General features: G+C 44.0%; 1 protein-coding gene across 3 annotated transcripts in view; it reads right to left on the bottom strand.

Moving 5' to 3' along the window:
- Nucleotides 1-3,016, bottom strand: part of klf12b (Kruppel like factor 12b) — a 46,966-nt gene extending 43,950 nt beyond the window's left edge. For 2 of the 3 annotated variants that reach the window (XM_080456484.1, XM_080456486.1), the window contains exon 1: nucleotides 2,683-3,016. In XM_080456484.1, the coding sequence (XP_080312610.1) occupies nucleotides 2,683-2,870 (188 nt within the window). In that variant the 5' untranslated portion in view covers nucleotides 2,871-3,016. Of the gene's footprint in view, nucleotides 1-2,335; nucleotides 2,509-2,682 lie in introns of those variants that run through there. The other variant, XM_080456487.1, reaches the window with a different exon arrangement.
- Between the last annotated feature and the right edge of the window lie 15,655 nt (nucleotides 3,017-18,671).

Genomic DNA, 18,671 nt, shown 5'->3' with positions numbered 1-18,671 from the left:
TGCATGCACGTACACACACATGGACAGGGACGGGGGACAGGGCTATCCCACAATGCACCTTGAGCACGCCCCTTTCCCCCACCCCCATCACCACTCCTCCTCTGGCCTTGGCTTTACAGTAGGAGTCTCTTGGCAAGTGAGCGTGGCCATAACAGTGCACTGCAGTCTATCTCCAATCAATGACTATACAGTCCATAACATGCAGCTGGATCAATGATACAGCAGTCAATCAATATGCTGGCAGTTAACCCAACTGATTAGGCATAGCGTGGGGAATTCCACAACCCCCTCACCCCAGAATAAGTGTGTGCCCTTCGAATGATATAGCACTATAGTATTCCATCCTGAAAGATTCCATCTGTCAACAAGCGGCCCAATTTGTGTGTCCTGATCTGTGGCAGACAGATGATGCCTTTAGTGGCGGAATCCTGCGGAGCAATTAAATGTGCTGGGGGGAAAGCGGTGTTGATGGACAGATAGAGCCTATCCGCTGGTGATTGGCTTTTTAATTGAGTCCCCCACCTGAACTGATCACTATCATAAGCCCTTGGACCATATCTGAGGGGTGATTGCGACCGAGGAAGGAATCGAAATGATAGCAATAGCTTAATGCGGCGGTGTTGGTGGTGAGGGATTACAGCCTCCATTGATCTGGTTGCAGTTGCAGACAGTCACAAATATCTATGTTATGCAGCCAGAGTATGAGTATTTTTCATTTATTTATTGTGTGTGTGTGTGTGTGTGTGTGTGTGTGTGTGTGTGTGTGTGTGTGTGTGTGTGTGTGTGTGTGTGTGTGTGTGTGTGTGTGTGTGTGTGTGTGTGTATGTGTGTGTGTGTGTGTGTGTGTGTGTGTGTGTGTGTGTGACACTGAACTGTTCATACGTGACACTGAGCTGTTCATGTAGCATAAGGGTGCATGTATAGCGATATCTGCCTTCTTATGCGTATTCATGCGAGGGGAGTGAGGGGTCCATGGTAAATGGATTTAAGTGAGAGTTTATATAGGCACTAATCTCACTCACTGAATACCCCTGAGCTCCAGGGGGTCTATTCTATGCCCCCCCCATCTCTCTGCTATGCCTGCTCACTCACAAAATCCCTCCATACTACTTACACACATAGCTACACACAGGCTTGCGCTCGTGCCGCACACACTCTCTCTCTCTCACACACACACACACACACACACACACACACACACACACACACACACACACACACACACACACACACACACACACACACACACACACACACACACACACACACACACACACACACACACGCACACACACACACACACACTGCTGTCACACAGTTAAAGGCGGGGGAGGGCCTCTCCAGTGTGCGGGGGTAAAGTCATGGAGGTCAGTGCTCAGTTTCCACATCAAACCCAGAGGCAGAGGGGCCAGAGTCTCTTCTCCAACCATCCCACCCACCCACCACTACCGCCCCTCCCTCACCCCATCCACCCACTACCTCCGCCCTCGCTGGGGTGTACAAATGCCTTTGCTGTCAGCTCTGCCCCGGTCCCCTGTAATTGAAAATAACAGCCGAGGGCCAGCCCCTCAGCCACTCTCTCCCCTCAGCCTGGTGGCTCTCTGCCTCCTGACAGCCACCCATCAATACCAATGACTATTACCCTGGAAGTGAGAGCGCTGTCGATGACACCCAAGACACCAGCCCCGCAACACTCCCACACAGAGACGCACAGTGACAAACACCGAGCGCACGCACACGCACACACGTAAACACAAACATGCGCACACTCAAACAAACACTTTACACATGCACGTTCACACGCACGCGCACACACACACAAAAACACACACACACACACACACACATGCACACCTCCCCCCGGTGTCCTTCCTCAGCTACCCGAGCCTCCTAATGTTTAACCCGTTGCTAACAGCTCTGGCTCTCTGTCTGTGAGCTACAGTACAGTAGGCAAATAAGGCTGTCAAACACACACACACACACACACACACCCACACACACACACACACACACACACACACACACACACACACACGCCACACACACACACACACGCTTACATAAAAACACACACAGTGAGGCGCACCACACTCTAACACATGCACAAAACTCTGACAAGCACCAAACTTTTCCAGAACGAAAGTGCTGAGAGAGAGTTTGCTGCTGCTCTGTTTCGCTTTAAACTCTCATGCCTTAGTTAAAAGACATTGAGTCAGCTCTAGCCTACAATAATATCAGACTACGTTCACACACTCTAAAATCATAATAGGCACAAACGGTGCAAATTAAACTGTGAACAGTGAATTTGCCAGAAATTGAGAGGAAACAAAGTAACCTCAACTAGGTACACCGGTACGCTATGGGATGATGTCCATGCCTGTGTCCACTCTGTGTAACAGCAAGACTCTTCTTGTTCATGACAGTTCATGGATTGGAGTCATACTGGAAATAGGTGTTATAAGTCCAGCCAGCATCGGTGATAGCCTCTGTATTCCTTTCTGACTGACAGCGAGCACAATGCCGCACACGGACAACAGTGTGCCGTATAGGTGATCTGACTTGTCATTGGCTTTGACAGAGCAATGACAGCTGAACGAGACACACGGAACAGAAGCACAAACCCACCAACATGACAAATGAAGCGCACAGTGGCAGAGCAACGGTAGGAGAAAATGCACAGACCTTGTCAGAAGCTGCAGAGCCGTGGAGACTGTTTTCTCTTCTACAGTCCTCTCTCTCCTCTCTCTTCTCCCCGCTCTCACTCTGTGTTGTATGTGTCGGTGCGCAAGCGCGCACACGTGTGTGTGTGTGTGTGTGTGTGTGTGTGTGTGTGTGTGTGTGTGTGTGTGTGTGTGTGTGTGTGTGTGCATGTGTGTGTGTGTGTGTGTGTGTGTGTGTGTGTGTGTGTGTGTGTGTGTGTGTGTGTGTGTGTGTGTGTGTGTGTGTGTGTGTGTGTGTGTGTGTGTGCGGGAGTGAGTGAGTAGCTCCCTCCCCTTCTGCCTCTCAGCTGCTCGGCTCTGGCAGTTCTCAGGAAATGAATGGGAGCGCACAGAGAACGGTTGTACTTGCAAATGACTTACCCCAGTCACATGATCCTCTAAATGTAGGGTGGGCCAGTGGGCGGAGGCTTCATAAGCAAAGGGAAGACAATATACTCTAAGCTTTAACAGCATGCATCGAATTACACAGGGCCCCTCCGGGGAGGTTTCCGACGCGTCCACTCGGCCAGCAAGCCCTCACTCAGTCTCTCTCTCCCTCTCCCTCTCTCTTTCTCTCTCGCCCTCCCGGAGCTGAGAGAGACCAGGGGCTAGGGGGTGAGCACAGGAGAACCTCCCCGTTTAAAGGGGCCGGCGAAAAAGGTATACATGTGGACAGGAAGATTGTTGTTGTTTATCTTTAGTGGAAGGGGGACATATAGCATCGGGAAAAATTGTGTTATACAGGACATGTGCTACTACTTAATATTAGTATGAAGGAATGTTTTAAGTAGAAAACAAATTGTAGACTATTTATTATTTTTGTTTTTTCATATTGTTTTTTTCATATTTATTAAATATGCTGAATTTAAACGAGACATTTTTTATTTGTGTTTTGTCTTATCAATGTAAAGATTTAATGTAAAGATTTCTCATATATTATAACATGATTTTAATATTTGACCAGATAGGTGTCTGTGTGGTAAAGGGATAATGTTCCTGCCTACCGCTGTGGAGAGTGGGCTCAATTCCTCACGGTACCTCTGGTGGGAAATAGGTGTTTTCACTCGGGTGGGAAACTGGGGTGATGCACTAGCCATTCCTATAGGTTAGGAATATAGGTTGCCTCCTGGTGAAAAAAGAAGTGGTTGGTGACTTGAGTGATTAATATTGATTGAATACTTTATCAGTCAGAAATGTAAACAGCAGAGACCCAGTCAGACATTTAGGCTAAAAGGATAACACAAAGAAGTTTCCATTGTGGTCCTCCATGTGTATGGGAGGAGACTTGGCTAAAAGGACCAGCAGTAGGGGTTGGCAATGACAGCTGACAGGGACTGTACACATGGGGGAGAATTGGCATAATAACTACATTTTTTATTTTATTTTTACTGTCTAATTTCTAATATCTAATGACTCGTTGCCAGAGTTGGGAATTATTACATGTAACAGTTAGTTATGTAGTTATGTAGTTAAAGGGATATTTCACTTTCAAAAAAACTTTTGGTCATTTTATCATCTACTCAGGCCTTTGTGAACCCCCCAGACAGTTTTTAAGTTGCTTGATTATTTATTTAGATATTTGATATTCATTTTATCAGACACGCCCCCTTCCTATGCAAACCCATCGTAACTTCAAACTTCATTTTAACCATGTTAGATTAATCAAAAACACCCGTCCTTGGTTCTGGTGACTCATCCTGCCCTCCTAATGCGTGAGGGGGCCGTGTTTTTTCAATTACTTTTTTCATTTTTTTAAAACATTTTTTTTGGAAAATGAAAAAAATAAAATACAATAACAAATTTAAATAAAATAAATGAAAAAAGTAATCGGAAAAACACGGCCCCCTCACGCATTAGGAGGGCAGGGTGAGTCACCAGAACCAAGGACGGGTGTTTTTGATGAATCTAACATGGTTAAAATGGAGTTTGAAGTTACAATGGGTTTGTATAGGAAGGGGGCGTGTCTGATAAAATGAATATCAAATATCTAAATAATTAATCAAGCAACTTAAAAACTGTCTGGGGGGTTCACAAAGGCCTGAGTAGATGATAAAATGACCAAAAGTTTTTTTGAAAGTGAAATACCCCTTTAAATGACAAAATACATAATGTAACTGTAATTAGTTACGATCACAAAGAACGATTAGATTAGACTCTAATCAAAATATGTCAACAGAAGGGTTACTCTTAAATATCCTTTGACAGTCAAAATCACCATCATACTCAAATCAAATGTGATATTTACACAGCATCTATCACATTCAGGGTCATGGAAATGCACATGCGGCCAGCAAATACAGGCAGGTAGCGGTATTCCTGTCATTAGGTGTTGTAGCCTAGGAAATTGCCTGTTTTCATGGAGTACTGTAGGCTATGTGATGCACTATTCTGGTTTAAAACTTCAATTTAGAATGCAATCAAATGTAATCAGGTTTAATGACTTTGATGTAATTTTTTTTAGCATTACTACCTGTGGATTAGGCTATACCAGTGACAGCTACCTTACAGTATGTAGACTATGCGATCGACACACGCTGCTGCCATTCTGCACCTTAATCCTATGTACAAATCGCTGACTTTTTTTTAATAACGTCCATAGCATATCATATGTATATATGATATGCAGATATATGTATATATCTGCTGCTATGCTCACGCACCTTATGTCTTCTTACCTAAGGTACTTACCGCACCGGACAGATACTATACTATGTGATACTGTGATATATGATACCATACTATGTGTAAATATGAAGATAAATTGTTGTTGTTTTTATTGATTTCTTTCTGTTCCCCTTGCCACCCCCCCTTCTTTTTCTTCCCTTTCTCTTTTTATGGAAATAACATTTTTTTTTCACAAAAACTAATTTAACCCACTGTTTTACACCTGTAAACCTGTTGATTCTGATGGCTTATTATAAATTTAGGAGGGTAATACTTATCAGTAATCCATAATAGATTAAATTTCATATATATATATACTTGTGTGTGTGTGTGTGTGTGTGTGTGTGTGTGTGTGTGTGTGTGTGTGTGTGTGTGTGTGTGTGTGTGTGTGTGTGTGTGTGAGAAAGACATCTACATGGCTGAAAAGGTGATACAGTGAGATGAGTTGTAGCCTATTTGCCTAATTGTGTATCTTAACTTTCACGGAAGTGACCTTGGCAGTGTTTATGCCATAGGGTTTATGCTAAATAAGCAATGTCTCAACAAGTCACGTGTCCAAACATAGGCCTACTACGCTAAAACACTATTATAACTCTATATGCTTAAAACAACAACCGTGTTTAGCTTAGACCTCAGTTCTAGATTAAATCAAAATCATCATCATTTTGTAGCCTACAACAGGATATAGACAACTATTCTAACAAATCAATCATAACTAGAAAGTAGTAAAGGGGATGACAAACATGACATTTTTAAACAACACGATACCAAAACGGTCCTATGGGTAAGTAACATTAAAGCGGAAGCTTGTTAAATTAGCTAAAGCTTGTATAACGTAACGTGAAACTAAAGCCTGTTAAATTAGCTAGCTTATATAGCCTACTGAAGTTAGCAATTGCCAAGTGACTGTATTTAAACATATAAAATACAGGGGGAGTAAACATTACATTCTCAACATTGTTACCTGATCTGATGATGCATGCATGCAGGGACAGCTCGCTTACAGCTCAAACGTGACGCAGTTGAATTTCGGGTGGGGGGGGGGCACCTAAACATTGTTGGCACGTCAATGTTAAATTGGCTATTTTTTCCAAAATGAAAAAAAAGAAGAAGAATTTATGCTTTGAAAAGTGGTCGGAAATAATAATAATAATAATATAAAGTGGCCTATGGGCCTAAATGATGCAGGGGTCTTCAACAGGGGGTCCGGGACCCCTAGGGGGGGTCCTCAGAGTTACTACAGGGGGGCCGCCAAATCCTTGTAGGGTATATATATAGGATTTTTTTTTTTTTTACATTAACCACTTAAACCTTAGCTCCTTACTCTGAGAACTTTAGCCAAAAATAGCAGATCTACAAGCTCACAACACCTTGCACCGAGCTTGTAGATCTATTTTTTTTTTTGCAAAGCAGTTTGGTGCAGATGGAAAAAAGAGCAGACCAGAGGGAAAGGTCAATTACTCAGTATTGAGGGTTGATGTGGTTAAATGTCTGAAAATACACATTAACATGAATCCAACACTGATGATATTGCTGTCAAACAAGTCTATGAATCTATTAAATCTATGAAAATGTTTAACCTGCAACACAATTTTATACAACACGTAGTGAGGGTCCCTGCTTCATCTCTCTCTCAGTCTCAGCTATGGGGTCCTTGGCCTGAAAAACGTTGAAGACCCCTGGCCTACAGGATTTGAACATGCATTGTTCATTATCAGACCTAAATGTACCCATCATCTTGCTTGTGCCCAAATGTCTGGCTATTCACAGGTAGGTTTGTAGCAATTTGTAGCAATTGTAGAAATATTATTAAAATATTATTATATGTATTTGGCCCCCCATTTATACAAGTAAATATAAAATATAAAATATAAAATAAAAAAAGATAACATAAATGGTGCCCAGAGTTATCAGGGGGACACTATTCCGGTTTGATTGATTGATTGATTGATTGATTGATTGATTGATTTGTTGATTGATTTATTGATTGAATTCTTTATTAGCAGTTTGAAAACGGTAAGGCTGTACAGAAATAAAAAACCTATGCTAAAAGGATAACACAGGATAAAAATAAAATGAAAACATAAACTATAACAGCAGCTAAGAGGGTACTCTATTGTCAGTGGCCACAGTACAGAATAAAATAACAGGAAAGTATTTTACCCCCCCCCCTTCATATTCCCACTAGATATAATGGGCCTCAGTCATATAGGCTACAGTAGTGATGACAATTTCCCCTGTGTTTTTTCCAGTTCTTGATGAAAGGCAGCACTATGGTGTGAGCGGCTGATGGTGATGGTATTCAGCGCCCACATCAGTCCCCTGGGACCTCTAATTAAGGTGAAGGAAGCTATGCTCATCTGCATGGCTGATGGAGCCCACACGTTACATGGTAGTAGAGACTTAGCGTGGGGCTGGAGCGTCGCGATTAGACAGAGAGAGAGAGAGAGATAGAGAGAGGGGGGGTGGGGGGTGGCGGCTATGACTATTTAGAGTCGTACGGTGTGCCTGGTCCACCTGCTACCAACTTAATATGCATTCTGTTTCACCACAGATATCTCTGTTTTTCTCTCTTTATCCTCAGAATAATGATCTCGCCATGAATGGAGGCAACGCCTAGGATGGGGGGAAGGATAGAGGAATAGATTGATAGGCTTGGCTGGATAGAGAGATGGCCGGGTGGATGCGGCAAGCTGAATAAACGAATTGTATGGTATAGATGCAGTAGATGGAGAGAGTTAGACTGAGGGGGTGGATGGATGGATGGATAGATGGAGGGATGGATGGATGGATGGTGAGAGGAAGGATATTATGCTCCGGTAACAGATCTGTGTCTGGTGTTAATTGCAGCGGAATGTAATTGCAGACTAAGCACATACCCTTTCAACTGTGTGAAACGGTGGGTTAAATAGTTGCTTTTCTCTTAGTTTTACAGGATTTCAGATGACAATATATGTCTATTTTAATCTCTTAAACCCATATATTCTTCGTCTCCCATGGATCTATAGTCACCCCCCTTTCCCTCTACACCATATCTTTGTCAAAAATAGCCTACAGTATATACAAGCTCACAACACATCGCAGTGCAACCAGTTGTGATCTTGTAGATCGGCTATTTTCGCGGAGTGCTCGCCCCCAGAATAGGGAGGCGAGGGTTCATGTCACGTTCTCTGGTCAATGGCCTTTTCAAATTTCATTATGTGTATAAAATGTTTGAATGTTGAATTATGTAGAATTACAACTGACAGCAGAGATCATAAGAAACATAACGTTCACACTACAAATTAATAAAAATGACTTCCTATAGTAATTCATATCCAGAACATTGACATAATGTACATTAAAGTAATCTAAGCTATATTGTTAGAGCCATATGGCACAATTTGACAACAGACAATTTGACACGTATGATTTTTAAACTTGACTTTCTATATTCAGCCACCTTCGCACATTTGATTCTATTCATTATAACTTGTGTAGTAAGAAGACCGGGTAATTATTCGTCTTTGAAGGCCACTGCGTTTGAAGGAACAGTTATGTAAGATCAGTAAGGAAAGACCTGCTGATGATCTTTATAATGACATCCTGAGGAGCTCTTTCAGATGAAGTCCTCGCCCTCTTAACTGGCACCCCAGGAGTCCTGGCATGTGTTGACGGGAGGCAGGCAGGGAGGACTGCAAAAACGGGAGCTGTGAGGGAGGAGGTGCACATCGGAGGAGTGAGGAGGAAGAGAGGGGAGGGGTAGGTAGATGTGTTTGAGAGAGCGGGTGGAAAGGAAGGAGGCATGGCAGGAGAGGATGATGGGAGACGGTCTGATGAACTATGGGGGAGGGTTACAGGAGGCATGCCAGGAGGCTGAGAGAGAGGCAGACTGGACAGACAGACAGACAGACAGACAGACAGACAGACAGACAGACAGACAGACAGACAGACAGACAGACAGACAGACAGACAGACAGACAGACAGACAGACAGACAGACAGACAGACAGACAGACAGACAGACAGACAGACAGACAGACAGAAACATAGAGGGAGGGAGGGAGGGAGGTAACTAAAGGAAGGGGCAGTGAGTTGATGGGGGGTATGGCTCCCAGGCCAGCCTCTTCCTGGCTCCCCAGCAGAGCCTATTAAAGAGCCCAGTCACCAGGGCCTCTCCGAAGGCCACCCCGACTCAGGACAGGCTCCTGACACATTGCCCTGGGGGATGGAACTGCAGAGAAACAGCAGGGTAGAGGGATATCATAGCACTGTGTACTGGACATCATAACACCACTATCCTATTCAGAACATTTGCCGAGATGCACACGCACGTAAAATACACAAATAGGTAGTTTTTGTCACACGACATGGTCAGTCGACGGTGTGTAAATGAGCCGTTATGGTCTGACTCTTGTATTTCCTGCCGGCAATAGTGATCTCAAAACATTCCCTTCTGTCCTCCTCCGGCAAAACATGATGCCCACAGGGAAGGGTGTGCGTTCTTATTGAGCAGAGGAAGCCTGTATTTGACTCAGCGAAAAAATGGTGTGAGTGTTGTGAAATGCTGAGAGTGTGCGATGAGATGGTCCCCTCCTGTTGTCTCTGGCTGAACTTTAGACTCAGGAGCGAAAGAACAGACATGCCAGACAAGGAAGCAGGGAGCAGAGGGGCTAAGGACACAGTCTGTTGACCACACTACACACTCACACTTATGATGGACACTTATGATCACACTTATTATTATGGTGGACAGGAATGGGGATGAGGGAATATAACGAAAATATTAACCTAAGATCCATTCAAGACATGTAAGATTTCATTTCATTTACTGTAGTTGCTGGAGGAAACACAAAGTACACATACATACTTAAACACGTACATCGTGTACACACGTATGTAGCAGCTTTACAAGTTTGTAACTGCAATGTACGGCGTGCAGTGAATCTTAAAAACTAGGTATAGCATATTTGTATTTAGATGGATTTGGATTTCTTTAAAAAGAGAGACCATCTCTACATGTCTTCAAAAGAATTTATAATATTCATTGTCTCACATGGACCTCAGGGAGGAAAGCGGTTGCTTTGGTAACAACTAACAGGGATCAACACAGACAAAAAGAGGACGAGACTGGGAAGTTAACTTCAAGCCTTGAAAGCAGTATGGGCAGCGATGTAATCGCACTGCCTGAGAGCCCTGGTTTCTAGGCAATAAATAGCTCACCTCCAGAGCCACTCTCCAGCCCCGGCACTCCCACTCTGTTCCCATTGTAGCTGCCCCTTACAGCAGGGCCAGTACACAGACAAAATGAGGAGAGCACACTGTCCACTCCACAAGACAGGAAATATAACGACAATCCTTTATAACAACACAATTATGTGTGTCGCCCAAAACAGAGCCAGACATGGGCTACTCAGCGACGCCCAGTCCTATGCACTCAAGTCTTGTAAATATCATACAGTATGTTTTTCCTGGTACTGCAGTCAATTCTGAGGGACCACTCCTGGTATGATGCAATGCCTTTGTGACTTTTAACTAATTCAGCCTAATTTGGATGTTTCCTTTTAAGAGTTTGTGCAATCTCAACAGTGAATGACGCCAGTCAAAGGCAGGGGGGTGGGTAGGGGTGTAGCCCCAGAGATGAAGGGATTGCGTGGATGGGAGACCCATCTGTCTCAGGAGTGTGTACGTGTACTGTATCTGTGTGGCTCTACAGCTTGTATCTCCGTTGGGACCTCCACATCGGATGTGCAGAAACTCCCAGATGCATTACTCTCACTGAAGTCATATACTTTTCTTATATCTACTATGAGGATAATGTACTAATGAACACTGGTGGAGAGCGACAGAGAGTAAATTATTGATTCGTACATAGATTTCAACATGTATTTATTCATGTGCATCTATCACCAACTAGGATTCCACGCATGTAGGCTATCTATTCTGGTTTATTTAGCTCCCAGTATCTGCTATGATATTACCCACGTGCCCACCAATCCACTTCACCTAAAACAGTGGAAAGCTTTGCAATTCCAAAATAGGCAAAGAAGAAGAAGAAAGAAAGAATTGCACAGGAATGCCACATTGAACAAAATGCTATGTATTCACGATTCTGAAGTGTTTTCTATCTCACTGATTACCAATGCGGCAAGTGAGGAGGGGGCTCAAAGTAGCAGCCAAGAGAGATTAAGACAAACCTAGATGGGAGAAAAGAGGATGGAGAAAGGATGAAAAAATAGAAAAGGCACAGCCAGGCAAAACAAGTTGAAGACAGAAGGGAAGCGAGATTAGGAATGGGACTGAGGTACAGCAGGAGAGACATAGAGAATAAGAACGGAGGGGGAAAAGATGCAAGAAACACAGGGAAATGACAAAACAGGGGAACGGAGAAACGGGACATCTGCTTGCTCGGAGGGCCTCCACTGGTCCAGTGGCTCTGTGTGTGTGTGTGTGTGTGTGTGTGTGTGTGTGTGTGTGTGTGTGTGTGTGTGTGTGTGTGTGTGTGTGTGTGTGTGTGTGTGTGTGTGTGTGTGTGTGTGTGTGTGCGTGCGTGCGTGCGTGCGTGCGTGCGTGCGTGCGTGCGTGCGTGCGTGCGTGCGTGCGTGCGTGCGTGCGTGCGTGCGTGCGTGCGTGCGTGCGTGCGTGCGTGCGTGCGTGCGTGCGTGCGTGCGTGCGTGCGTGCGTGCGTGCGTGCGTGCGTGCGTGCGTGCGTGCGTGCGTGCGTGCGTGCGTGCGTGCGTGCGTGTGTCTTTGTATGACTATGTACTGTATGAGGGTGAGTACACACGAACAGATACATACTGTATGTGTAGGTGTGAAAAACAGACAGGATCATGTTTACTGTACATGCATATTGTAAGTGTGTACTGTATGTGCATGCATGCGCACGCATGTGCGTGCGTGTGCGTGTGCGTGTGTGTGTGTGTGTGTGTGTGTGTGTGTGTGTGTGTGTGTGTGTGTGTGTGGCTGTGTGTTTGTCCAGGCGTCAGTACACCTGCACATACTGAGTGGGCTGGCTCAGTGGGCTGGCGTGGAGCTCCATGGGTCCCCCTCCAGGCCAGCTCTCTGTCAGGCCCTGCCAAGGTCAGCCTCCTGCCGGGGGGGTGAGGGGGGGTGGGTGAGCGTGGGGGCGGGGTGGAGGCTTCAACATGACCACCAGGCCCATAGCACGCTGTGTCCAATAGCAACAGCATCGAGCAGAGGTAAAGCTTTCACTCACTCACACACAGAAAGAGAGAGGGAGACAGTGAATGTGTTCCTAGACTGACCTCTTGCACACATACAAAGAGACATACACTGCATATACTGCATACACACGTACACAGACACACACACACACACACACAATCACTAGAAAGAGAGATGCACACAACAAATGAAGCAGGCAGCAGCAAGGCCACTACATTTTATTTTGTCCTCCAAAATGAGATAAAAGAAAGTCACAATGAGACTGAAATAGCTTGGATTAGTAGATGAAGTAACTATAGCCCCTGTCCTTAAGAGAATAAGAGAGTGCCTATGAAAGTAACAAGGAGACTTTGTGCGTCCTAAAACTGCTGCCTACGTATCATGTCCATTCCATAGCTATCCATTACCTGGATCGTCTTACTGGGCGACTAGAGGTAGGGTGGAGTCACTGACACTCAACCCTGAAATACTTGACTCACTTATGTACACACAGCCCAGGCCTGCAGTGAGATCAATGATGTTACTGAAATATCAGGCACGAAATATGGCCGCCACGTGTAATTGAAACATCTTCATGCCTTATTCTGGAAGAGATCACAGCAGGATATTAGAATTATAGTCACATTGACTGATACCTATATGCATATGTTTGCCGCTTGACTATAAATGTTCCTATTTGATAAAACGCGGAATGTGGGATGAATTTCCGAACTCCACATTGCGGATATAAAACGGCCGTGTGCACTGGCAGAGAGATTAGCCTCCACAGATGGCTATGGAGACACCTGAATTGTAAGGCAGCATTGAAGCAATTATCCGCTGCCACTCCCCCGCATCCCCCCATGGCTGTCAGGCCTGTCAGGGACACTGGTGTGCATGGAGCAGGGGCTGATCTGACACCAGAGCCCCCAATGTTGCTCTTTTGTTGAGCTTTTCCCAGCCAGCAGCCCTTTGGTTTTGTGGTGGAGAGACCTTGCCTTGTTCCCCATGGCAGCTCCGCCCCTCCCTGCCTCCCCACTCGCCCGCCCGGCCTCCCTCTCTCACCTCTCTCTCTCACTCTCGCTCTCTCTCTCTCTCTCCCCACCCTCCCACACCCCTCCTCTCTCCCGAGTGTTGGATAGAGAGGGAACAGCCAGTGCTCTCAGAACACACGAGAGAAGCTGCCAGCGGGTAGTCATGGCAACAGCTTCTCTCTCACCCGTCACTTCCCTGCTCGGTAAAAGGGAGTGTGGAGAATTGCAGGGCCCCTCTCTCCTCTATCTCACAGCCCAAATTAAACGGGTCACAGTCATTTTCTGGCACCCGTTTAAATAATCATAGAGACGGATGTATGCTGAGAGAGAGAAAGAAAGAAAGAGAGCGAGAAAGAGAGCAAAAGAGAAAGAGACAGAGTGAGGTGAAGTGGGGGCAGACTGAGGAAGTAGAATGGGGGTGGTAATCAAAAGACGCACATTGCTGCACAATCAATTATAATGTATGATTGTGGTGGATGGAGACACTCGCGAACCGTCAGTGGAACATAACCACTTTAACCCTGGCATTCCTATTTTGGGCATGCCATTGTAGGCGAAATATTTCAAAAAAATTCAAAAGTTTTCATAGATTAAAAACAAATGTTTCAAATATTTTCACGTTTAAGTTTTGTACAGTGGATCTTTTTGATTAACATTTGATTATGTATTTCATCAACTATGCATCTTGAGCTTGTAAAGCTGCTATTTAAAAGGGTACAAAAGTATAAAATAGGGCTTAAAGGAGTAGTTCACCCCAAAAAATACTTATTTTCTATCAATTACACACCCCATGAAGCCTTGAATTCATGGATTTGTTTTTGTTTTTGTCGTATTCCTAAGCCAATAATGTGACGACCGCGTGTATTTCCGCTAGGAGACACAAAGAGTCTACTTTGTGTCTCCTACCGGATACATTGGCATCTTTCCGCCGGTAATCAAATTATTGGCTTAGGAATGCAACAAAAACAAAAACAAATCCATGAATTCAAGGCTTCATGGGGTGTGTAATTGATAGAAAATAAGTAATTTAGTAATTTTTTGGGTGAACTACTCCTTTAAGTAGTTAAATACATGAGAGCAGGCATGGCAGTTCTAGTCCCAGTTATTTCAATTCAATTCAAATGAGCTTTATTGGCATGAGAAAACATAGGTTTACATTGCCAAAGCAAGTGTCAAAATGTAATAAAAACATATTTCACATGCACGGTTTTGTTTCAACAAGAGGACAAGAAGGTCTGGAAAATCAGTCTTTTCTGAGCACTTTGCCTAATTTTACCAATGTTTTCACAGTGCGTGCAACTTCAAAGACTCATTATAAGATCAATATCTTTTAGTTTAACTCAGCATACATCCACTGGGAGTTCAGAATCAGGCAGCGATTAAACAGACGTCTTGTTCTTTCACTCTCATCAAAGTGAGCTACACAGTATACTTCTCAGTAATCAGTGTTAAGTTAACTCTGAGAGTCTAGAAACATAACCAAATGGACGCCGTAAAGTGACATACATATAGTCGACATAAGCACTGTGGGCTGACATAGGGACTGGAGGGGGAGACAGATTCGTCACGCTTTGTCCCTCAAACTGTCCTCGAATTTTCTGTCCGTCCGGCAGCGGACTGCACTCGACCCGACGTGCATTCTCTGTACATTTGCAAGAAGTGCCCTTGGCGACCTTTGGGCAGAAGTGAGCAAAAGGTTTTCCTCTGCCCCCTCCTTCTCCAAAAAAGAGTAGGTGGAAGTGACGTCGTGCATCGACGTGGGTAGAACATAAACACCGAACCATGACGCTCACATCGCAACACTGAACGGCCGCCAACATGACAACGACAGGATTCAAAGAACAACTTTGCGAACTAGTCCGTGGATATCAATATTCAGCTCTACGTGTCCATTTGCTTATGGTTATACATTCTCAGAGTTACAAATTGATTAATTAACACTGAGGATTTTACTGTTTATATCTACCTACAGTACATTGCTATATAGTATACTTATCAAACTAGCTAATCTCCCTTGCTGTGCTTCTAACAGTTTATGTATATTCTTATGTAGAGGTGCTGATGTTAAGCACAAGAAGTGATATGATGGAAAACCCAGAGATGTTTTCTTTGCATGAGCCACTACCACAGGCCTGCTCTGGCTTAATGGCACACTGGCTTTTGAAAATAATTCAGCCCTGCTTATTTTCTACTTGATTTACTCTCTGTAAGCCATCCCTCATCAGGCCAGGGGTTTGATATTAGGCCAAAATAAATCAGTTTCATTTTTGAACGATGCTTTGAGCCGCCTGCATCGGCAGCAGAAAGAAAACTTGAGAATACAATGGCAGCATTACATCACAGCTAAACCATGTCTATTTTTACTGCAGATCAAGTTTTTCTTACTTCCAGGAATTTCCAAAACAGGAATAAATCTGAAAGATTTAGAACAGTGTTGGGGAAAGCTAATCAAACATGTTAATAAGAAATTACAAGGGTTACCATTACAAGGGTTAAACGTGGATTCAGAGTTTAGAAATAGAATTGATGGCAGTCTAATGAAATTCTGGTACAGTAGAGGAAACCGTTTTTTTTTGTTGTTGTAGAAGACATTTTCTCTACTTCACCAGTCTTTATATGCACAGTAGGGTTATTCGAGTCATTCAATACAATAATATGGAACAAAATACAAGCATGTTTGTTTAATAACATGCAGGCTTATCCATAAAAATGAAATACATTACCGCAAGGATGTTTTTGTTAGATGCACATGGTATTTGTCATGTTCCAACAGTGGACGGCCCCATGCTGTGTGTAATTGACCAGTTATTTATGTTAGAATGAAAGGTGACATCCCCAGGGTGCCTGGCTGTGGGAAGAGGAGTATTGTATTTTCAGGCTGTACTCTGAGTGACAGGTCATTGACAGAATGTTCAGGTACTGCCCCTGAACCTTTCTGGGGGGAAAAGTGTGTGTGTGTGTGTGTGTGTGTGTGTGTGTGTGTGTGTGTGTGTGTGTGTGTGTGTGTGTGTGTGTGTGTGTGTGTGTGTGTGTGTGTGTGTGTGTGTGTGTGTGTGTGTGTGTGTGTGTGTGTGTGTGTGTGTGTGTGTGTGTGTGTGCGTGTGTGTGTGTGGAGGATGCATGTTCATGCGTGCATATGCGTTCGCTTAACTTCCCCACATTGACACCAGATGGCCCTTCCCATCATGGCCGACGAAGGAATTCAGCTGGCAGGGCCTCTTGCTGTCCGTGGTCAGGGTGTGTGTGTGTGTGTATGTGTGTGTATATGTGTGTGTCTTCTCTGCCCCTCCTCTCCCACACTGACCTATTTGTATTCTGGGCAGAGCAGATGAGGCTCCAGGCCTGCTGCCCTGCAACCCCTCTAGCCCGTCCCCTCGGGAGGGCATCTGTGGGGCTGCACTGGACAGATAGGGCAGGCCCATCATGGCAGCACTTTAAAGACCACCTCGCACATCCACAGAGAGGGGATGCACTTGGATTTGCATGGGTGTGTGTGGACTGTGGACCTTAACCCATTCAATCCGGCAACGCAATGCCATTTTTAGATTTCTTTGGCTATTCAAAAATAGCAGATATACAAGCACATAGCGCCACACAGAGTGCCGTGCGTTTGAGAACCACTGATATTATAGCAACATAGTTTTTTTTTTTAAACTGTTAGGATTTAGAAGACATTTGTAGAATCCCTAGAAGCAAAGATTTTAGTAAAAAGAATTGCTTTAAAAAACATATATTCAAAGATTTGGACAAATTTTCACGTTTTTTCCAAAACAATAGCAGATCTACAAGCTTGTAGGCTCCAATGAGTTAGTATATCTGCTATTTTTTAATAGCCCAAAGTATAGAATAATGGTTATAGCAACAAAATAATATCTAAAATGACACAGTATTTGTTCCCGTATTGAATGGGTTAACATGTTGGCCTGTTGAGATGTGTCTCTGTTCTGGTCTTTTGTTTTATGTTTGCTTGCCTCCTCCTGACCATAAACTCTAGTGCATGAAAAGAATAGACTGACCCCCCAACATGGATCAAAACCTGAGGTCAGTAGAGGACAGTGACTGACGAGTACATTATCATGAATTCAGACTGTCATGCCACCCCTATAATAACTCATTCTCTCATCTCTGGCAGTGAGTGGAGATTAAAAAGTGAACAGATGATTCAAAGCAAGTGGGAGTTGTCGAGACTCCATCTCACGCTGATTAGTCAGACAGTAGAAGCATGGCATGGCTCCTATCTCTCACACTGTAGGACCATGAGAGTTAATTTAACTCTGAAAGAGTAACAAGACTTAAAGGTAGGTTAGTGATATTTCTTTGTTAAGAATAAGTGTTAAATTGCTTTATATTCTGATAGTACTCATTGGTATATAGAGTGTTTGTTCAGGAACAGGGGTCTCCACAAGTCCCCGTCCCTCCAGCTCTTGATTAAACCGAAAAAGCATTTTCAATTTTATCCAATCAGGAGAGAGAGCTCACACAGGACACAGGATGAACAAGTGAATTTGGAAGTGACACAAATAAATGAGCAGACAAAATTGTAACTGGAACACTATAAAAAGCTGATAAATGGGTACTTTCTCCTGATTGGCTGAAGATTTGCCACGCACATGAAAATGTTCTGTTTATTAAAGAGCTGGAGAGACGCAGAGACATATGCTGCGAACAAACACTCAATAACAATGATTACTATCACAATGCTTTAACCTTTTAACAATTATTTTTCTGTTTTAACCAAAAAATATCACTTACCCTACCTTCAAGAGTCTAAAGGCCTCAATAGCAGCCCCACTGTGCTGCCACTGTTTATCTCTAGCACCTCCCTTAGGACTAATATGCACACAATCTCAAATTCTAATGGGTGAATTGCCACAAAACCTGCTGCATGTATTCATTCGCCCTGGAGGAAGAACCCGGTTTGCATGACCCCATCACCTTTCCTCTATAGCACCACCCTCAAGGTTAAAATGTCAACTTTGCACACAAGATATCTCATAATCTACTAGGGCACATTGCAGGATAAACACTAATGATGTGTTGGATCGACTGACAGACCAACCGACATGGCCATCTTTAGAGCACTGCCACTAGTGGGGCAAAAGATTGACCTATAAGGGTCCATTTCTACA

Source organism: Gymnoscopelus braueri (genome assembly GCF_963280865.1).
Source record: "Gymnoscopelus braueri genome assembly, chromosome: 18".
Taxonomy (NCBI): Eukaryota; Metazoa; Chordata; class Actinopteri; order Myctophiformes; family Myctophidae; genus Gymnoscopelus; species Gymnoscopelus braueri.
This window is presented reverse-complemented; position numbering and strand designations above follow the sequence as displayed.